This window comes from Saccopteryx bilineata, chromosome 1, assembly GCF_036850765.1.
Source record: "Saccopteryx bilineata isolate mSacBil1 chromosome 1, mSacBil1_pri_phased_curated, whole genome shotgun sequence".
Taxonomy (NCBI): domain Eukaryota; kingdom Metazoa; phylum Chordata; class Mammalia; order Chiroptera; family Emballonuridae; genus Saccopteryx; species Saccopteryx bilineata.
The window spans coordinates 144,382,935-144,400,657 of NC_089490.1; the positions used below are offsets into that span (position 1 = coordinate 144,382,935).

At 50.3% G+C, this 17,723-nt stretch overlaps 2 protein-coding genes and 1 pseudogene across 5 annotated transcripts in view; 2 read left to right on the forward strand and 1 right to left on the reverse strand.

Annotated features, from left to right (window-relative positions):
- Window positions 1-17,723, forward strand: part of NACC1 (nucleus accumbens associated 1) — a 22,617-nt gene continuing 4,894 nt past the window's right edge. Inside the window, exons 1-4 of one of the 4 annotated variants that reach the window (XM_066271999.1) lie at window positions 1-218; window positions 1,153-1,219; window positions 1,386-1,479; window positions 16,776-17,687. In XM_066271999.1, coding sequence (XP_066128096.1) covers window positions 1,410-1,479; window positions 16,776-17,687 — 982 coding nt within the window. In that variant the 5' untranslated portion in view covers window positions 1-218; window positions 1,153-1,219; window positions 1,386-1,409. Of the gene's footprint in view, window positions 219-1,152; window positions 1,220-1,385; window positions 1,480-14,523; window positions 14,669-16,775; window positions 17,688-17,723 lie in introns of all 4 variants that reach the window. The other 3 variants (XM_066271998.1, XM_066272001.1, XM_066272000.1) reach the window with 3 other exon arrangements.
- LOC136321454 (U2 spliceosomal RNA) lies at window positions 7,188-7,288 on the forward strand (annotated as a pseudogene).
- STX10 (syntaxin 10) overlaps window positions 17,502-17,723 on the reverse strand; it is a 15,116-nt gene continuing 14,894 nt past the window's right edge. The window contains exon 8 of the mRNA XM_066272005.1: window positions 17,502-17,640. The gene's annotated coding sequence lies outside the window, so the exon portion shown is untranslated. The remainder of the gene's footprint in view (window positions 17,641-17,723) is intronic.

Here is a 17,723-nt window from a genome sequence, read left to right on the forward strand (position 1 = left end):
CGGCGGCGCGGTTTGCGCTGGCTCGGCGCTCGGCTGGGGCGGCCTGGCCCACAATGAATGGCCGCCGCGGCTGCCGCTGCTGCTGAGGCGGAGGCTGCGGAGGCCGCGGAGGCGGAGGCCGAGGCCCCGGCGCAGGGGGGTGCGCCCCGGGCCCAGGCCCGGCCCCAGCCGCCGCTGCGGAGCCCGCCAGGAGCCCCCGAAGCGCGGCCACGGCGCAGGTGAGGCGGCCCACCCCAGGCCCCGTTCAGGCCTCCTCTCGTCAGAGCGGCCCGAGGGCATCCGAGGTCCGGCTAAGGGTTGAGGGAGGAGGGCTTGGGGGGGCCTCCTCTGAGGGAGGAGCAGCCAGGTCCACAGCATTCACTGTGGCTATGTTGGCGAGTGCAGGGAGGTCTGGCCCCAGCCAGCGGCCTTATTAAGTGTCCAGCCCCGGGCGGGGCCGCGGGGCTTGGGGGATGGCGGGTTCGGACCCCGACCTCCTCCCTCATTCCCGGCGTGGGGTGTGGAGGCGAAGCCGGGCTGGGGCAGGTGCCCAGGAGCCAGAGAAGTTGGAGGGCCCGAAGGATAAAGTGAGGAGGCTCCCGGGGAACCCGAAGGGGGAGGGGGAGGGGGAGGAGGAGTCGGGCTTTAGGCCGGCCGAGTGCCGGGAGGAGGGGAGGGCGGCCCGGCCGGAGGGAAATAGCCCGGAGGGGGTCGGGGTGGGGCCAGGCTTGCAGGTACGGCTGTTGGAGGAGGTGGGTGGGTCAGGTTACAGTTACAGGAATGGGGGCGGCAGAGGGGAAGCCCAGGAAGTGGGGCAGGGTGGATGTAGGCGGACTTAATTCGAATAGGGGGGGAGGAACAGGCGGATAGGAGATCCGGGAGATGTTTGCAGGGGTCACCTGAGCCTAGGTTTGGAAAGATGTTGAGGGGGAAAGGCCAGATACCGGGAGATCTGGTAAGTTGAGGAACTACTGTAGGAGCTTTGGGAAGGCGGGAAGGCGGAGCTTAAGGGCTAGACTAATGGGGATGTGGAGACAGGTACTTAGAAACTAGTGTTGAGGAAAAGGCATATGCCAATATGTATCCCCCTTTCCGGGCCCGATGTTAGTTAGCTCTGGGCCAAACTTGGTTTGGTTTTTTGTTTTTTTGCTTTCCTCACCTTATTCCCGTAAGGGTCTAGGTCCCCGACCTATCCTTTGGGCAAGCCTCTGCCGGCTGTTATAGGGCGCTCGCCTGCCAGGTGGGTGTTTGTGTGGGCAGCTTGGGAACACCTAGCTTGGGCATCTTGTTTACCATGAGGGTGGCCCTTGCACACTTTCACCCCATATATCTGCAGAAAGGCAGCCCAGCTGCCCTTACCTGAGTATCTGAGGGTCTTAGAATCTTTCTCCACTTATTGTGACCAGAGCCGTGAGGCTCAAGTCTACGGAATGGGCCCTCACAGCCACCATCTTACACCATGGCTTCCCAGGCACCAGCTCCCTGGAGGTGAACTGGGAGGTGAGTATGTCAAGTTTTGTTCATTGTATCTTGGAAGTTTATGATGGAGTAACTGACAGGGCACCAAGAAGGGGATCAAATCAGGCACCTACACCCTGGCCCAGGCCCTTGGAGCTGTTGGCCCTGGGACTGTGCTTCTAGAGTGCTGTCCTGGGCTAGGCTAGTGCTAAGTTTGCTGGTTGGATGAGTTCATTGATTGCTCACCACCACCTGAGGTCAGCTAGGCCTTCTCCATAATACAGAAGCTGAGGCTTGGGGTGGATTTCTCCAGGTCACATGACCAGATACTGGTAAACTGGGATGAAGGGACTGACCCTCAGCCCAAACCCACAGTCCCCTGAGCTGGACTTTGAGGGTCATGACTGGAGGAGTTCCCCGATCTTCCAGATTCCTTGGCAGGAATTCTTTCCTCTTGCCGTCCTAAGGGATGGGTCAGGTCAGTACCTTCTCAGACAGCTGGTCTTACTTCATCAGCCATTCCCTTTTTGGGAGCCAGGTGGTCAGAGGTGACGGAGCTGTAGACTACTGGGGGAGGCAGTTATGAGATAGGGCTGGGCTCTGGAGCTGATTTTGCTTTGTTTTCCTGGTTTGTCTTTTTTCCCAATTTGTCAGACCACCCCAGCTTGCTTTCTATATTTCTTTCTTTTTTTAAAGCTAATTGCAAGTCTGTTACCAGTGTGTCCTAGGAACATTGACTTGGGAGCCTAGCACCTGAGGGAAGGGCCACAGACTGCTGGGTTGAGTGGTAACAGCCAGATCTGGGTTTAATGATGGGTTGTTACCCTCATTCTTTCCCTACCTCCAATCTCCCCATAATACCTAGAACTACCCTCTACTTGAGCCCTAGCCTCCTCCCCTCCCTGGCTGACCTCCTGATTCTAGGAGGGGTGGGAATTGGGCCAGCAGCCCCATGTAAAGAGGCCTTTCTCAGCCTTGTTGGGCTGAGGCTGGGGCCTGCTGGGCTTCAGCAAGGCTCTGGGCTGGATATTGAGGAGAGGGCTGGCTACCTGTACTCATACAGCTGGAATGGGAACAGAGACTGGTGGCAGTTGGCTATGGTGTATGAATGGCAGAGAAGAGGGTGGTGGGTTTGAGCCTACACCTGGAGCTGTAGAAGGCACATTTAATAACTAACTGCTTTTCTGTGAGGACTTAGGGGTACACAGATCTAGGGTGCCACCGGAGGCTATAATTGGGGTGAGAGGGTGGCATGCAGCAAGGAAAATGACCCTTGGGACAGTTTTATTTCACTAGAATGCCAACCCCCTGCAAGGGGCTGGGGGAACAACCCTGAATAACAGATCCTAGAGCTGCTCTCAACAACTTTTTTTTTTAATTTCATTTTTTTAAATTAATTAATTTTTTTTTACAGTGACAGACAGACAGGGACAGACAGACAGGAACGGAGAGAGATGATAAGCATCAATCATCAGTTTTTCGTTGCAACACTTTAGTTGTTCATTGATTGCTCTCTCATATGTGCCTTGACCGTGGGCCTTCAGCAGACCAAGTAACCCCTTGCTTGAGGTGAGCCTTGCTCAAATCAGATGAGCCCGCGCTCAAGCTGGCGACCTCGGGTCTCGAACCTGGGTCCGCTGCATCCCAGTCCGATGCTCTATCCACTGCACCATTGCCTGGTCAGGCGACAACTTTTATTCTAGTGAAGGTGGCTAACCTCAGACAAACAAATGATCAAGGTTATTTTTGCTATTCCTATGTTCATTCACGAACTTAGTGAGAGAAGGGGAAATGATATTAAGAGCTGGGGAAGATAGCTTTAGAAGAGATGGTCAGGGGGAAGGCTTTCTGGAGATCTGAGCCTTGAATAATAAATCATCAGCATGGGGATGGGGCTGGGGCAAGGAGGGGCAAATGTTCTGGGCAGATGGGAAGGCCCATTGAGAGCCTTTATTGAGCATGTGCCAGGTTCCTGCCAAGTGCTCTAAATATCTTGTCTTAATGAGCAAAGGAGCACAGAGTGACCCTAATATGCAGGTAGAACCTTAGTGCTGTTCACAGAGAGGAAGCACCCAGTCTCAGGGTCTCCTGGGTCTCCCCATCACCTCATATACAAATCCAGACCCCTTGGCCTGCATCCAAGGCCTATTACAATCTGATGCCTTGTTCAGGCACTGGAGAGAGAGTCCCCGTAGGTTCTTGAGCAGGGTTGTGAGAAGATAAAAGCTTTGGTTGGTCTTGTAGGACCTATTATTGGGGTTTGGAGAGGACTGAGAGTTGGTCTGGTGAGGTCTGACTGGAAGTTTATTGGTGTCATTGCCAATGCTCAGGATGGGGAAGGCCAGCCAACTCCGGTGGGGATTACTATGTTTGAGGCAATGATGAGCCACCCTGGCTTGAACAGATGGAGATGGTAGTCACTCTTACCACTGTTCCCTCTTTTGGGTCCTCCCTCACCCTCATTACCCCTGATCCCTTTTCTGGGTGCCTGGTTGCTGTGAGCACTTTTGAATGTTCTGAACTCATTTAAGCCCATGTCTACTCTGTGCAAGCAGGCCACCTCCCTGCCCCTGATTCTGGGTCCCCTCGCCTGAGAATGTCATCCCTCCATCTCCCCTTGGAGAGCCCTTTAAACCACCAAAGTACAATAATAAGATGGGACTGGGCAGATAGGTGGCTGTCTTATGCCCAGTGCTTGGTTGTGATCATTGTCATATTTCTCCCCTACTGTCTCCTCAGTGAAGTTCTCAATGTCTTTAGAGACCTGCAGGTTATCTGTGAGGACCATGACTGGTGACATAAGCACAAGGTGGATTAGGATGAGCTAACACACTGTAGTGGAGAGAGTCAAATTCCCCAGTTAGCACCACCTTGCTCGTCCATGAGACCCTTGGGCAAAGGTCTTGACCTTTGTACCTCTGTTTCCTCATCTACTAAGTGGGGACAAGCAGGCATTCCTATACCTCAGTAGTTCTCCACCAGGGGTAATTCTGCCCCCTCAGGGGATCTTGAGAAATGTCTGATGACATTTTTGGTTGTAATGGCTGGTCTTGCAGTGCTACTGGCTTCTAGTGGGTGCAGAGGGTACTGCTCAATATCATAATGTACAGGGCAGCTCCTACCACAGAGAACGATTCTCCCAAAGAGCAGCAGTGCCGGGCCATCTGGTGAGGATTACATGAGAAGTTAGCGTTTGGGTGTGATGAGATGGTGCTAGGAAGGTGCCGGGGAGCCCCCTGTAAGTACTGTCTGTTATGATGAAATCATATAAGGTTTGGGAGATGGTGAGAAGCATAAGATGTCTTTATTGTTTGTCAGGAAGTTTACAGTCCAACGATGACTAGATGGACGGACAGAATAATAATAGCTGACATTAGTGGGTACTGACTGCATGGTAGGTTACTTGGTGGTTTAATCTTTGAAACAGTCTTTTGAGGTTGCTTCTGCTGTTTGCCCCTTTTATAGTTGGAAAGACTTATGCTGGGGCAAGCACTACAACAGATAAATGTTTCTGGGAGCGAAGAGGAAAGGAAGTATACTTCTAAGCTGGAAGCTTTGTAAGGGATATTTGAGCCTAGTAAAATATACTGCTCACAAAAGTTAGGGGATGTTTCTGCCTGACCAGGCGGTGGCGCAGTGGATAGAGCGTTGGACTGGGATGCGGAAGGACCCAGGTTTGAGACCCCAAGGTTGCCAGCTTGAGCGCGGGCTCATCTGACTTGAGCAAAAAGCTCACTAGCATGGACCCAAGGTCACTGGCTTGAGCAAGGGATTACTCAGTCTGCTGAAGGCCCGCGGTCAAGGCACATATGAGAAAGCAATCAATGAACAACTAAGGAGTCGCAAAGAAAAACTGATGATTGATGCTTCTCATCTCTCTCCATTCCTATCTGTCTGTCCCTATCTATCCCTCTCTCTGACTCTGTTTCTGTCTCTGTAAAAAAAATTTTAAAAAAAATTAGGGGATGTTTCAAAATTAATATGAAGTGATAAAAAAGCATTTGATTTTTTTTTTTTTTTTTGTGACAGACAGGAAGGGAGAAAGATGAGAAGTATCAATTCTTTGTTGCGGCACCTTAGTTGTTCATTGATTGCTTTGTCATATGTGCCTTGACCAGGGGGCTCCAGCTGAGGCAGTGACCGGTTGCTCAAGCCAGCGACCATGTGTTCAAGCTGGTGAGCTGTGCTCAAACCAGGTGAGCCCGCGCTCAAGCTGGCAACCTCGGGGTTTTGAACTTGGGCCCTCTGCGTCCCAGTCCGACCTCTATCCACTGCGCCACAAGCTGGTCAGGCAATTTTTTTTAAATCAAATAAGAACATCAGAAAAGCAATCAGCAAGTCAAAGTTGTTTGATTATGCAAATAAGATATAAAACCAACTTTTATTTTATTGGTGAAAATGCACTATATAAAAGGCTGAAAGTACTGGAATGTCTGCATGTTCCCTGATCCCCTAATTTTTGTAAGCAGCGCTACTCCAGATTTTTAGGCCTTGCCAAGCCCTGTGTGGTGTCAAAGTGCATTTCTACAAGTCCCACCCCAATAACCACCCGCCCTCAGCCCCACCATCCACCTTTGTGTTGTAGCAATGACACTTCAGGGCTTTTGCATGGCTGCTTCCCATGTGTCCTTTGGGTGTGACTACACACAGGGAGTAGGGTGTAACTCAGAAAGGAGGGCTTATGGTCAGAGTGGAAGAGGGGCTGGGCTTCTGCTGGCTTTTCCTGGAGCTACTGCAGGCAGAGGCTACATTGCCCAGGGCTGCCAGAAGAGAGTGGGAGGTTGGAGAGCTAGCAGGCTAGACTGCTCATTCCTGGAGGCTACAGTGAAGGAAGGAAGAGGGTAGGAGCTGGAGGAGGCTGGGCAAAAAAAGGTGGAAGAGCAGAAAGAAAAGCACCTTGCCTGGCCCTCAGAGGGTACCTGAGATCCAGGGTGTGGGCCGCCAGCTGGCAGCAGATCCCATTTCTGCAGACAACATGCCCAGCAAGGATAAAGAGCCCCAGCTCTTGCTTTGGCCTCTCCTGGCTTTTCTTCCATTCTGGCTTCTCTGAGCTCCAATTTTCCCATCCCTGAAATTGGTCTAGTCACAGAGGCTGCCTGCTATGGGGAACAACAGGACTGTGTAGAGGGCGAGCTGGGCATGGGCCACCTGGCTAGCCATAGGAAACCTCCTGGTTCTCGGACAGGAGTCCAGTGGACTGGGTGTGATTTGGTCCTCGATCTCCTCATCTTTAAATGGCGGAAAGACTCGTTTCCTCCCCAAAAACTGGTGACAGGAATAATTGAAGCACCTCCTCAGAGCCCTTGCTGGGCACTGGTGCACGGTAGAGATAGTGTGAATGCCAGCTACTCTTGAGAATCCTATCCCCTACCATGGTTTTCATGGCTGCTTTTCAGGGAAAAAGAAAATGAGTTAAATGTGCAAATACTTTAAAAAAAATACAGATGCCAATAATAGCTTCTGTACAATCAGATAGCACTTTGTGCTTTACTAGCAAATGTTTGCCTAACCCCCTGGTTGGCAAACTGCGGCTCGCGAGCCACATCGGCTTTTTGGCCCCTTGAGTGTGGCTCTTCCACAAAAATACCACGTGTGGGCGCTACCTCAATAAGGAATGTACCTACCTATATAGTTTGTTTAAAAATTTTGGCTCTCAAAAGAAATTTCAATTGTTGTATTGTTGATATTTGGCTCTGTTGACTAATGAGTTTGCTGACCACTGGCCTAACTTGTCTAATTTAGCCCCCTACATTGCTTCTCGGCCTTTTGGCTAAGATCAAGTGTAGTATCTGTTCTTATCAGTTTAATTTAGCCCCCTACAGAGGGTCCCAGTGGCTCAGGGATGCCCCCTGGCTGTGTCAGGATCTGGCCACCTGCTGCTGAGCTGGATACAGGATTGTGGGGCTTTCTGGGTGCCTTAGGTCTTTCTTATACTTGGAATTGGTTTCCTTAACCTGGTTCACATGTCAGTGGGCAACTCTCAGCTTCCCTGGAAAGTCACCAGACTATCTGGGCCTTTGACAGTTCCTGGTAAGGCACAGATCAGTCCCCTCAGCCTCTACTGGCTGGAGAATTTGGAGCCCCGCTCCCAAAGAGTTGGCAATTTTCACTCCCAGGAATCACCGGCCATACAAGTGGTTCTGTTTCAAGCCTGTCACACCCAGCCTGACTTGTACCACAGCCGCATATGGCAGCCATGTTAGCAGTTGTTCACATTCAGTTACACTGAGCCCCAAGTGGGACCCTAACTGCTGGCCACCCACCTGGTGCAGCCCTCCAAGAGGGTGCATGTCTGCACAGCACCCTCCACACTGGCCCCGAGCAGCTCCCACTGAGGTGCACCAGGCACCCCTGCCCAGGCTCAGAGACCTTTTCCGAGTCCCACTCCTGTTTTAGTCTCATTAATGTGGAACAAGAAAGAGAAAGAGTTGGGTTGGAAGCAATGGAAATAATTCTTTATTCCCTTTGTTATGAAAACAACTGTTGAGCACCCACTATGTGCCTGGCTGGTCCTAGAGGTAGGGGACACAGCAGCATGAAACAGGACAGTGTCCTGCCCTAGTGGAACTGACACAAAACCAAGAACATACCTCATTTGCTAAATGGTGGGAAGTGCCAAGGAGGAAAAGTGAAGCAGGAGAAGCAACCGAAGGAAACGGGGTTGGGAGAGGCTCTGTCTTTGCAAATTTGAAGTTGGTGACTGGGAGGGTATGAAGAACTGTAGCCATTTTGGAACAGCCTTCTAGAAGGCTCAAGAGTGGTCAGGGCCCCAGTCTGCATTGTAGGGACCCTAGTGGTGGTACTCAGGGCCTAGATGATCAAAACTGGTTTTGAAGGAGTCCAGGGTGAATCTAAGGGTCTTGGCCTGAGTGGGGAACTTTTTTTTTTTTTTTGGACAAAGCCAGAGAGCCAGAGAGAGGGACAGACAGGAAGGGAGAGAGATGAGAAGCATCAATTCTTCACTGTGGCACCTTAGTTTTTCATTGATTGCTTTCTCATATGTGCCTTGACAGGGGGGCTACAGCAGAGCAAGTGACCCCTTGCTCAATCAAGCCAGCAACCATGGAGTCACATCTCTGATCCTGAGTGGGGAACTGTCTGGGGAGAGCTATAGCCAGAGCAGGCTTGCGGGGACTGGAGCTTGGTTTTAGGCACACTGAGTTGGCCTCTGAGGCCTATGCAAATCTGGCACCCATGGGAAGGTCCAGGCCAGAGGCTCCATGGTGAGTAGATGGTGTTTTAGTCTCTCTCAAGTGCATTTGGGCTGCCAAAACAAAATACCATAAATAGGGAGGCTTATTAAACAACAGACATTTATTTTCTCACAGTTTTGGACCTGGAAGTCTGAGATGCCCACACAGTCAGGTTCTGGTTGGGTTCTGGTATGCTCACCTGACCTTCCTCTGTGTGTGTTCTTGGGGAGAGAAATATCTCTCTTATATGGACATCAATCTTATTGGATTAGGGCCACACTTCTGTGACCTTATGTACCCTTAATTTTCTACAGACCCTGTCTCCAAGTAGAGGCATGTTGGGGTTTAGGGTTGGGGGATGCCAGTTCCATCCATAGTAGATAACAGCCCAGTGCCAGCTTTCTTTTTCTTTCTTTTTTTTTTTAAATTAATTAATTAATTTTTTTACAGAGACAGAGCGAGAGTCAGAGAAGGGGATAGATAGGGACAGACAGACAGGAACAGAGAGAGATGAGAAGCATCAATCATTAGTTTTTCGTTGCGACACCTTAGTTGTTCGTTGATTGCTTTCTCATATGTGCCTTGACCGTGGGGCTACAGCAGACCAAGTGACCCCTTGCTCGAGCCAGCGACCCTGGGTCCAAGCTGGTGAGCTTTGCTCAAACCAGATGAGCCCGTGCTCAAACTGGTGACCTTGGGGTCTTGAACCTGGGTCCTCCGCATCCCAGTCCGACCCTCTATTCACTGTGCCACCGCTTGGTCAGGCCCCAGTGCCAACTTTCACCTTTCTTCCTGCTTCTCCCTCAAGGCTCTCTGTATGCCTTCCCTGTGCCTTGAGGATAAAACTCAAGCGCACCACTGCCTCATTAAGTTGCCATTTCCTGGCCCCCAGATATTGGCTCTTCTGGGCAAAATGAAAGTCTCTGCGAGCAACACATTGACTTGTGTGATTCTGGATGAATGACCGTGTCCCTGGTTGCCCCAGACACTTCCAGACAAGTGCTTGGCAAATATTTGTTAAGTGACTGTTGGGAGGTTGTGGAAACTGCATGTTGTGGCCTCACATCTCACTGGGAGATGTGCTCAAGTCCAGGACCAGGACTAGCAATGTTGGGAAGGTTCTGTCCTGTGTGGGCTGGGAGCTGCCCCTCCCCTGGGGGGGGGCAGGTCTGGGGTCTTGACTTGAGTGGAGAACTTTCTGGTGAGAGCTATAGCAAGAGCAGGCTTGGGAGGATGGGAGCTCGGTTGTAGGCACTTTGAATTTGAATTGGCATCTAAGCTGTGTGCCAATCTGGCAACCACTGGGAGGTCTGGGCTGGAGGCTCTGTGGCAGAGTTGTGGGTGAGTAGATGGTGTTTCAAGCCTGACTCTTATCAGCTCAGGCCGCCATAACAAAATACTATAGATGGGGAGACTTGAACAACAGACACTTATTACTTTCTCACAGTTCTGGGGGCTGGGAGTCTGTGGTGCCAGCACAGTCAGGTTCTGGTTGGGTTCTGGTGTGCTCATGTGGCCTTTCCTTCCATGTGTGTGTTTGGGGAGAGGAATAGCTTTGGTGCTGTGTGTCCACCTCCCTTTCCGCTATTTAACATGCCAACTTGTGAGGAGAGATGATTCAAATACTGTACAGTGTCCTGCTCTTGGGGGTTCATAGTCAAGGGGGATTTCATGTTCTTAAAGGGAACATAGCAACTTTTTCTTCCCTCCCCGCAGATGCTCACTCCTGAGTCTTAACCATCCTCTCTCCTTCCCTGTCGCTGCCACTTCAGTATTTTGTCCTGTATTCTGGACTCCACACTGCTGCTGGGAACTCTTCAGAGCTTGTCTGGATCCGAGTCTCCCTTGCTTCAAGTTTCCTGTCCCACACCTTTCCCAGCAGCCCTGTCCTCCTGTGCTGTCCTCCAACCATAATTACCTCCTTCCTACCCAGGACTGTTGGTGGTTCTCTGTGTGTCATTTCCCCATCCCTTTGCCTTGCCCCAAGGTTGGTCACTAAGTGACATTTACCCCAACTATAATTAAATATCTCCATGTGTCTCCCCATTAGACAGTGAGCTCTGCGAGAAACCTCCTCAGGGCAGTGTTGCCAGTACCTTGCAGTCTGTAAGGGTGTGTTAGATGAATGGGTCCCCATTTTATAGATGAACAAACTGAGGCATAGAGAGGCAAGGAGCTGGCCTGAAGTCACACAGCTAGAGAGTAGCATGGTTTTGGCATCAGAACCCAGGTCTGGGGCCTCTGGCTCTACAGTATGCCTTGGTCCTCCTTCTTGGGGCGTGAGCCTTCTAAGCCAGGGGTCTGTAGCACCCTTCCAGGGGCTGGGGGCCACCTTCTCCGTTGACCACAATGGCCCTGGTCTCTTGGGCCCCACTACCCAGTGCCATTTATGTCTGGCAGTCTGAGGAGTGGGTTAGGGCTGTCAGGCCCCTGAGTGGGGTTCTTTGGGCCCTGTCCTTTGCCTCCACTTGGTGCTTCTGTTTTCCCTAACTCCTCACACAGAGGGCCAGCTACTGGCCTATGCAGCACTGAGTTTGAGCTCTTGGAAGGTGTGTACTTCCTTCTATTGGAATTTTTTTTTTTTTTTTTTTTTTTACAGAGACAGAGAATCAGAGATGGATAGATAGGGACAGACAGACAGGAACGGAGGGAGATGAGAAGCATCAATCATCAGTTTTTCGTTGTGACACCTTAGTTGTTCATTGATTGCTTTCTCATATGTGCCTTGACCGTGGGCCTTCAGCAGAACAAGTAACCCCTTGCTCGAGCGAGTGACCTTGAGTTCAAGCTGGTGAGCTTTTGCTCAAACCAGATGAGCCCGCGCTCAAGCTGGCGACCTCGGGGTCTGGAACCTGGGTCCTCCACATCCCAGTCCGACGCTGTATCCACTGCGCCACCACCTGGTCAGGCCCTAAGTGATTTTGATGATGACAAGGGGGAGGAGGCACAGCTGAGAGAAATCATGGGTTTAATTGCCCAGGCAGACCATGGTTTGAATCTTGTCCCCACCACTTAACTCACCAATGATTTTGAGACAGTCCTTAACTTCCACATGGCCTCAATTTCCCCAGCTGAGTAATGGGAGCATGAAATCTGTCACAGAGTTTTACTAAGAGCATTCAGGAAGCTTATGCAGGTCACCTGTCAGCTCCTTCTCCAGGCCTGTGCTGGGAGGGGGGGCAGGGAACCTGCATCTCCCTCCAGCTCTGCCAGATGGAGCAGCTCAATGAGTCCGGATTGAGTTTATCAAACCAGGCTGGTCTTATCAGCATCTATATATTTCCAAATAAAGAAGTAGAAGTCTAGCCTGACCAGACAGTGCCGCAGTGGATAGAGCGTCAGACTGGGACACGGAGGACCCAGGTTCGAGACCCCGAGGTCACCAGCTTGAGCACAAGGTCGCTGGCTCAAGCAAGGGGTCACTCGGTTGGCTGTAGCCCCCACCCCTACCCCGTCAAGGCACATATGAGAAATCAATCAATGAACAACTAAGGAACCACAATGAAGAATTGATGTTTCTCATCTCTCTCCCTTCCTGTCTATCCCTATCTGTCCCTCTCTCTGACTGTCTCTGCCACACACACACAAAAAAAAGAAAAAAAAAGGAGAAGAAGTAGAAGTCTAAAGCTCCTGAACCCAGGAGTGAGTAGTTCTGGAGCCAGTACTCACCCTGGCCCCAAAGTGCACCTCTGAGATCATGGGCACGAGGCTGCTTCTGTTCCACGGGGCAGCCATTTTGGAATGAACACAGTATCAACAGGTAGAGCCCAAGTCTCCACTGCGTCCCAACAATGTTTAGCCCATGGAGGCAGGTCAGATGGACTCGCTAATCAACGTTAAGAATGGAGCTAACTGGGGAATGAGGGAACGCAAGCTGGGGGCTCTAGTTAGTTCCTGCCCTAGGGCCTTTGCATGCAGTCTTTTCTCCTCATTTCTCATTGTTCTTATCAGTCTAACTCTCTCCTCTGGCCTCTCTTCTCACCCCTACACTGGTTATTCAGGCCCACTTCCTTTTCCATCCTATTGAATTGGAGGGGATAGTTTTTTTACCCCTGCGGACACTTATAAATCCACATCATCCTTCAAAGGCCTTTTATGATTGTCCCCAGAATATGGGACATGCCCTTGACACACGACCAAACAATTCTCAGACACCCAAAAAGTATTCAAGAATTCAACTCAATTCTAACACTACCTGGAGATTGCTTCAGAATCCACAGGTTAAGGCAGGCATGGCCAACATACGGCCTGCAGGCTGTAATGAGTTTATGCAGCCCGTGATTAAATTTTTAATATTCTCCACACAACGCACTGTGGGAATGAAATAAGTAGTACTTTTAAACCGTTATACATAAACTACAATATCTTCAGTAATCTTTGGCTCAACTTATATTTGTGAACAAACTTTTTCTTTAATGAATCTAAATAAAAGTACAACAAGATCAAGATTGAATGATTTACATTTGGAGGCTGTGTTAAGAATAGCTACTACAAGTATAGAGCCAGATATTAAAAAAATAATAGGATGCCTGACCAGATGGTGGCCCAGTGGATAGAGTGTCAGACTGGGATGCCAAGGATCCAGGTTCGAGACCCCGAGCTCGCCAGCTTGAGTGCAGGCTCATCTTGTTTGAGCAAAACTCACCAGCTTGGACCCAAGGTCGCTGGCTCAAGCAAGGGGTTACTTGGTCTGCTGAAGGCCCACGGTCAAGGCACATATGAGAAAGCAATCAATGAACAACTAAGGTATCACAATGCGCAACGAAAAACTAATGATTGATGCTTCTCATCTCCCTCCGTTTCTGTCTGTCTGTCCCTGTCTATCCCTTTCTCTAACTCTCTCTTTGTCTCTGGAAAAAAAAAATAATAATAATAGGCGATGCAAAGCGCCTCAACACATCACATTAGTTTTTTTTGTTAATTTGTACTAAATTATTTACATTTATTCATAAACAATTTACATAATAAAATTTTGTTTACTTAAATGAATCATTTTTGTATTTAACTTTTTTTTTTTTTGTATTTTTCTGAAGCTGGAAACAGGGAGAGACAGTCAGACAGACTCCCTCATGTGCCCGACCGGGATCCACCCGGCACACCCACCACAGGGCGACGCTCTGCCCACCAGGGGGTGATGCTCTGCCCCTCCGGGCATCACTCTGTCACAACCAGAGCCACTCTAGCGCCTGGGGCAGAGGCCAAGGAGCCATCCCCAGCGCCCTGGCCATCTTTGCTCCAATGGAGCCTTGGCTGCGGGAGGGGAAGAGAGAGACAGAGAGGAAGGAGAGGGGGAGGGGTGGAGAAGCAGATGGGCGCTTCTCCTGTGTGCCCTGGCCGGGAATCGAACCCGGGACTTCTGAACGCCAGGCCGATGCTCTACCACTGAGCCAACCGGCCAGGGTCTGTATTTAACATTTTTAATTTAATTTTTTAAAGGGTGGGAAAGGCTTAGTTTGTGGGTTTTTTTTTTTACATTTTAAAATTTCATTTATTTATTTATTTATTTATGTATTTTTCTGAAGCTGGAAACGGGGAGGCAGTCAGACAGACTCCTGCATGCACCCGACCGGGATCCACCCGGCACGCCCAGCAAGGGGCGATGCTCTGTCGTGACCAGAGCCACTCTAGCGCCTGGGGCAGAGGCCAAGGAGCCATCCCCAGCGCCCGGGCCATCTTTTGCTCCAATGGAGCCTCGGCTGCGGGAGGGGAAGAGAGAGACAGAGAGGAAGGAGAGGGGGAGGGGTGGAGAAGCAGATGGACGCCTCTCCTGTGTGCCCTGGCCGGGAATCGAACCCGGAACTTCCGCACGCCAGGCCGACGCTCTACCACTGAGCCAACTGGCCAGGGCTCAGTTTGTGTTTTTTTTTAAATTTATTTTATTTATTCATTTTAGAGAGGAGAGAGAGAGACAGAGAGAGACAGGACGGAGGAGCTGGAAGCATCAACTCCCATATGTGCCTTGACCAGGCAAACCCAGGGTTTCAAACCGGCGACCTCAGCATTTCCAGGTCGACGCTTTATCCACTGCGTCACCACAGGTCAGGCCATTTTTTAATTTTAATATTTCGTCTGGCCCATGAAAAAAGTTTTCTTTTGAATCTGGCCTGGGGGCAAAAACTGTAGCCACACCTGGGTTAAGGGCTCAGTCCTACAAGACTTCCCCTCCAACATGCTTCAGACACCAATCACAAGCCCAGATTACCTGTGCTCCTGCTGGCTGGCTATGAGCCAGATTGGAGGTTCCAGAGACCTCCTTCAACTCAGAATGCCTGTTGCAGTCCAGGTTGACACCTGCACTTCTGACTGGCTATAAATCAGAGATTCCCACAAACTTCTCTTTAGGTTCAATTACTTTGTTAGAGCTGCTCACAGAACTCAGAGAAACATGTCACTTAACTATATCACTGGTTTGTTGTAAAAGGATATAGCTCTGGAACAGCCAGATGAAAGAGCTTCATAGGGACAGGTGAGTGGAAAGAGGCCCTAAGCTTCCATGCCTTCTCCTGGGAAGCTGCTTTCCCACATCTCCATATTTATCCCAGAAGTTCTCTGCCATCTTCTTGTGTTGTTTCAAAGCCTTCCTTATATAGACTGACTGATTAAGCCAACGGCCATTGATTCCATCTCAAGCCCCTCTCCCCTCCCCAGAGGTGGGGGGATGAAAGTTCCACCCCTCTAATCACATGGTTTGATCCTTAAGCAACCTGCTCCTATCTTTGGTTTCTTCCAAAAGTCATTGCCTTAACATAACAAAAGACTTTTTCACTCTCAGCACTTAGGAAATCCCAAGGATTCTTACAGGAGCTATGAGCCAGAAATTATGGACAAAACCCAAGATAAGAAATACGTATTTTGGTCATCTGAATAACTAAATATATGTTTCCTATTCATCACAATATGACACTGCATCTCTGCTCAACATTCCCCAAAATTCCCATTCCCCTATCCCCTGGCAATCACTAATCTGCTTTCTGTCTATGGATTTGCCTGTTGTGTTATATATGTAAATAGGATCACATAGTATGTGGTCCTTTTGTGTGGCTTCTTGCATTTAGCATATAATGTAAGTTGTGGCATGTACTGGTTTGTTCCTTTTATGGCTAAATAATATTCCACTGTATGAATGAACCACATTTTGTTTATCCATTCATCATTTGATGGACATTTGGGTTGTTTCCATCTTTTGGCGATTGTGGATAGTGCTGCTGTGAATATTCACATGTAGGTTTTTCTGTGGATGTATGTTTTCATTTCTCTTGAGTATAATTGTGAGGAATGGAATTGCTGGGCCATATGGCAACTGCATACTTTAACCCATTTGAGGCCCCGCCAGATGGTTTTCCACACCAGCTACATTTTGCATTCCCACCAGCAGTGTAGGAGGGTTCTAATTTCTCATCCTTACCAGCACTTGTTATCTGTCTTTTTTCTTCTAGCCAGACTAGTAGGTATGAAACAGTGTCTTGTTGTGGTTTGGATTCGCATTTCCCTGATGACTAGTGGTGTTCTCGTGCAATTTCAGGGTTTCTTGAGTGGTCATTTATTTAGTCATTCAACAAACAGTGGTTGAGGGTTATGTGCTTAGTTTAGGATGCTCTGGAAGAAAATGGGATGATCCTGCCCTTTGGGAGTTTCCATGCCAGTGCCATTTAGAGTTACCCTATGCATGGAGTACAAGTGATGCTTTATGCTCATAGGGCATTCACTGTGTTAACTAATTTCATATTTAAGCACTTACATGTAACTTTACCTTTCACCCCTTGTCTGCAAGGGACAGCATGTGGCCATGCTGGCCTGTAGTTGGTGTGGCTGACTTGTCTGTCTAAAAGGATAGAAAGAGCCTGACCTGTGGTGGCGCAGTGGATAAAGTGTCAACCTGGAACGCTGAGGTCGCCGGTTCAAAACCCCGGGCTTGCCTGGTCAAGGCAGATATAGGAGTTGATGCTTCCTGCTTCTTCCCCCTTCTCTCTCTCCTCTCTCTCTAAAAATGAATAAATTAAAAAAAATAATAAAATAAAGGGATAGAAAGAGTTGGGTGGCTCCTGCAATTTTTAATGCCCCACAAGTCCGCCATGTGGATGTCCCAGAGAGCAGGGCTGAACATGCCACCTGACTCCATCCCTCTGTTTGTCTTCCCCTACACAGGTGCCACCATGGCCCAAACCCTGCAGATGGAGATCCCAAACTTTGGCAACAGCATTCTTGAGTGCCTGAATGAACAGCGACTTCAGGGCCTGTACTGTGATGTGTCAGTGGTGGTCAAGGGCCACGCCTTTAAGGCCCACAGGGCAGTACTGGCTGCCAGCAGCTCCTACTTCCGGGACCTGTTCAACAGCAGCCGGAGTGCCGTGGTAGAGCTGCCAGCAGCCGTGCAGCCCCAGTCCTTCCAGCAGATCCTCAGCTTCTGCTACACAGGCCGGCTGAGCATGAATATGGGGGACCAGTTCCTGCTTATGTACACGGCTGGCTTCCTACAGATCCAGGAGATCATGGAGAAGGGCACCGAGTTCTTCCTCAAGGTGAGCTCCCCCAGCTGTGACTCCCAGGGCCTGCACGCTGAGGAGGCGCCATCTTCAGAGCCCCAGAGCCCAGTGGCTCAGACATCGAGCTGGACGGCCTGCAGCACCCCATTGCCCCTCGTGTCACGTGTCAAGACAGAACAGCAAGAGTCAGACTCTGTGCAGTGCACACCCGTGGCCAAGCGGCTGTGGGACAGCAGCCAGAAGGAGGCTGGGGTTGGTGGCAGCAGTGGTGGCAATGGTAGCCGCAAGATGGCCAGGTTCTCCACATTGGACCTGGCTGCCAACCGGCCGCCCCAGCAGGCCCTGGCGGCGGCAGCGGTGGCGGCAGCAGCAGCAGGGGGTGTGGTGAGTGGGCCCAGCATGTCTGAGCGGACCAGCCCAGGCACCTCAAGCGCCTATACCAGTGACAGCCCTGGCTCCTATCACAACGAGGAGGATGAAGAGGAAGACGCGGGTGAGGAGGGCACAGACGAGCAGTACCGGCAGATCTGCAATATGTACACCATGTATAGCATGATGAATGTCGGCCAGAGTGGTGAGGCACCCACCCCAACCCCTCCATCATGACCCT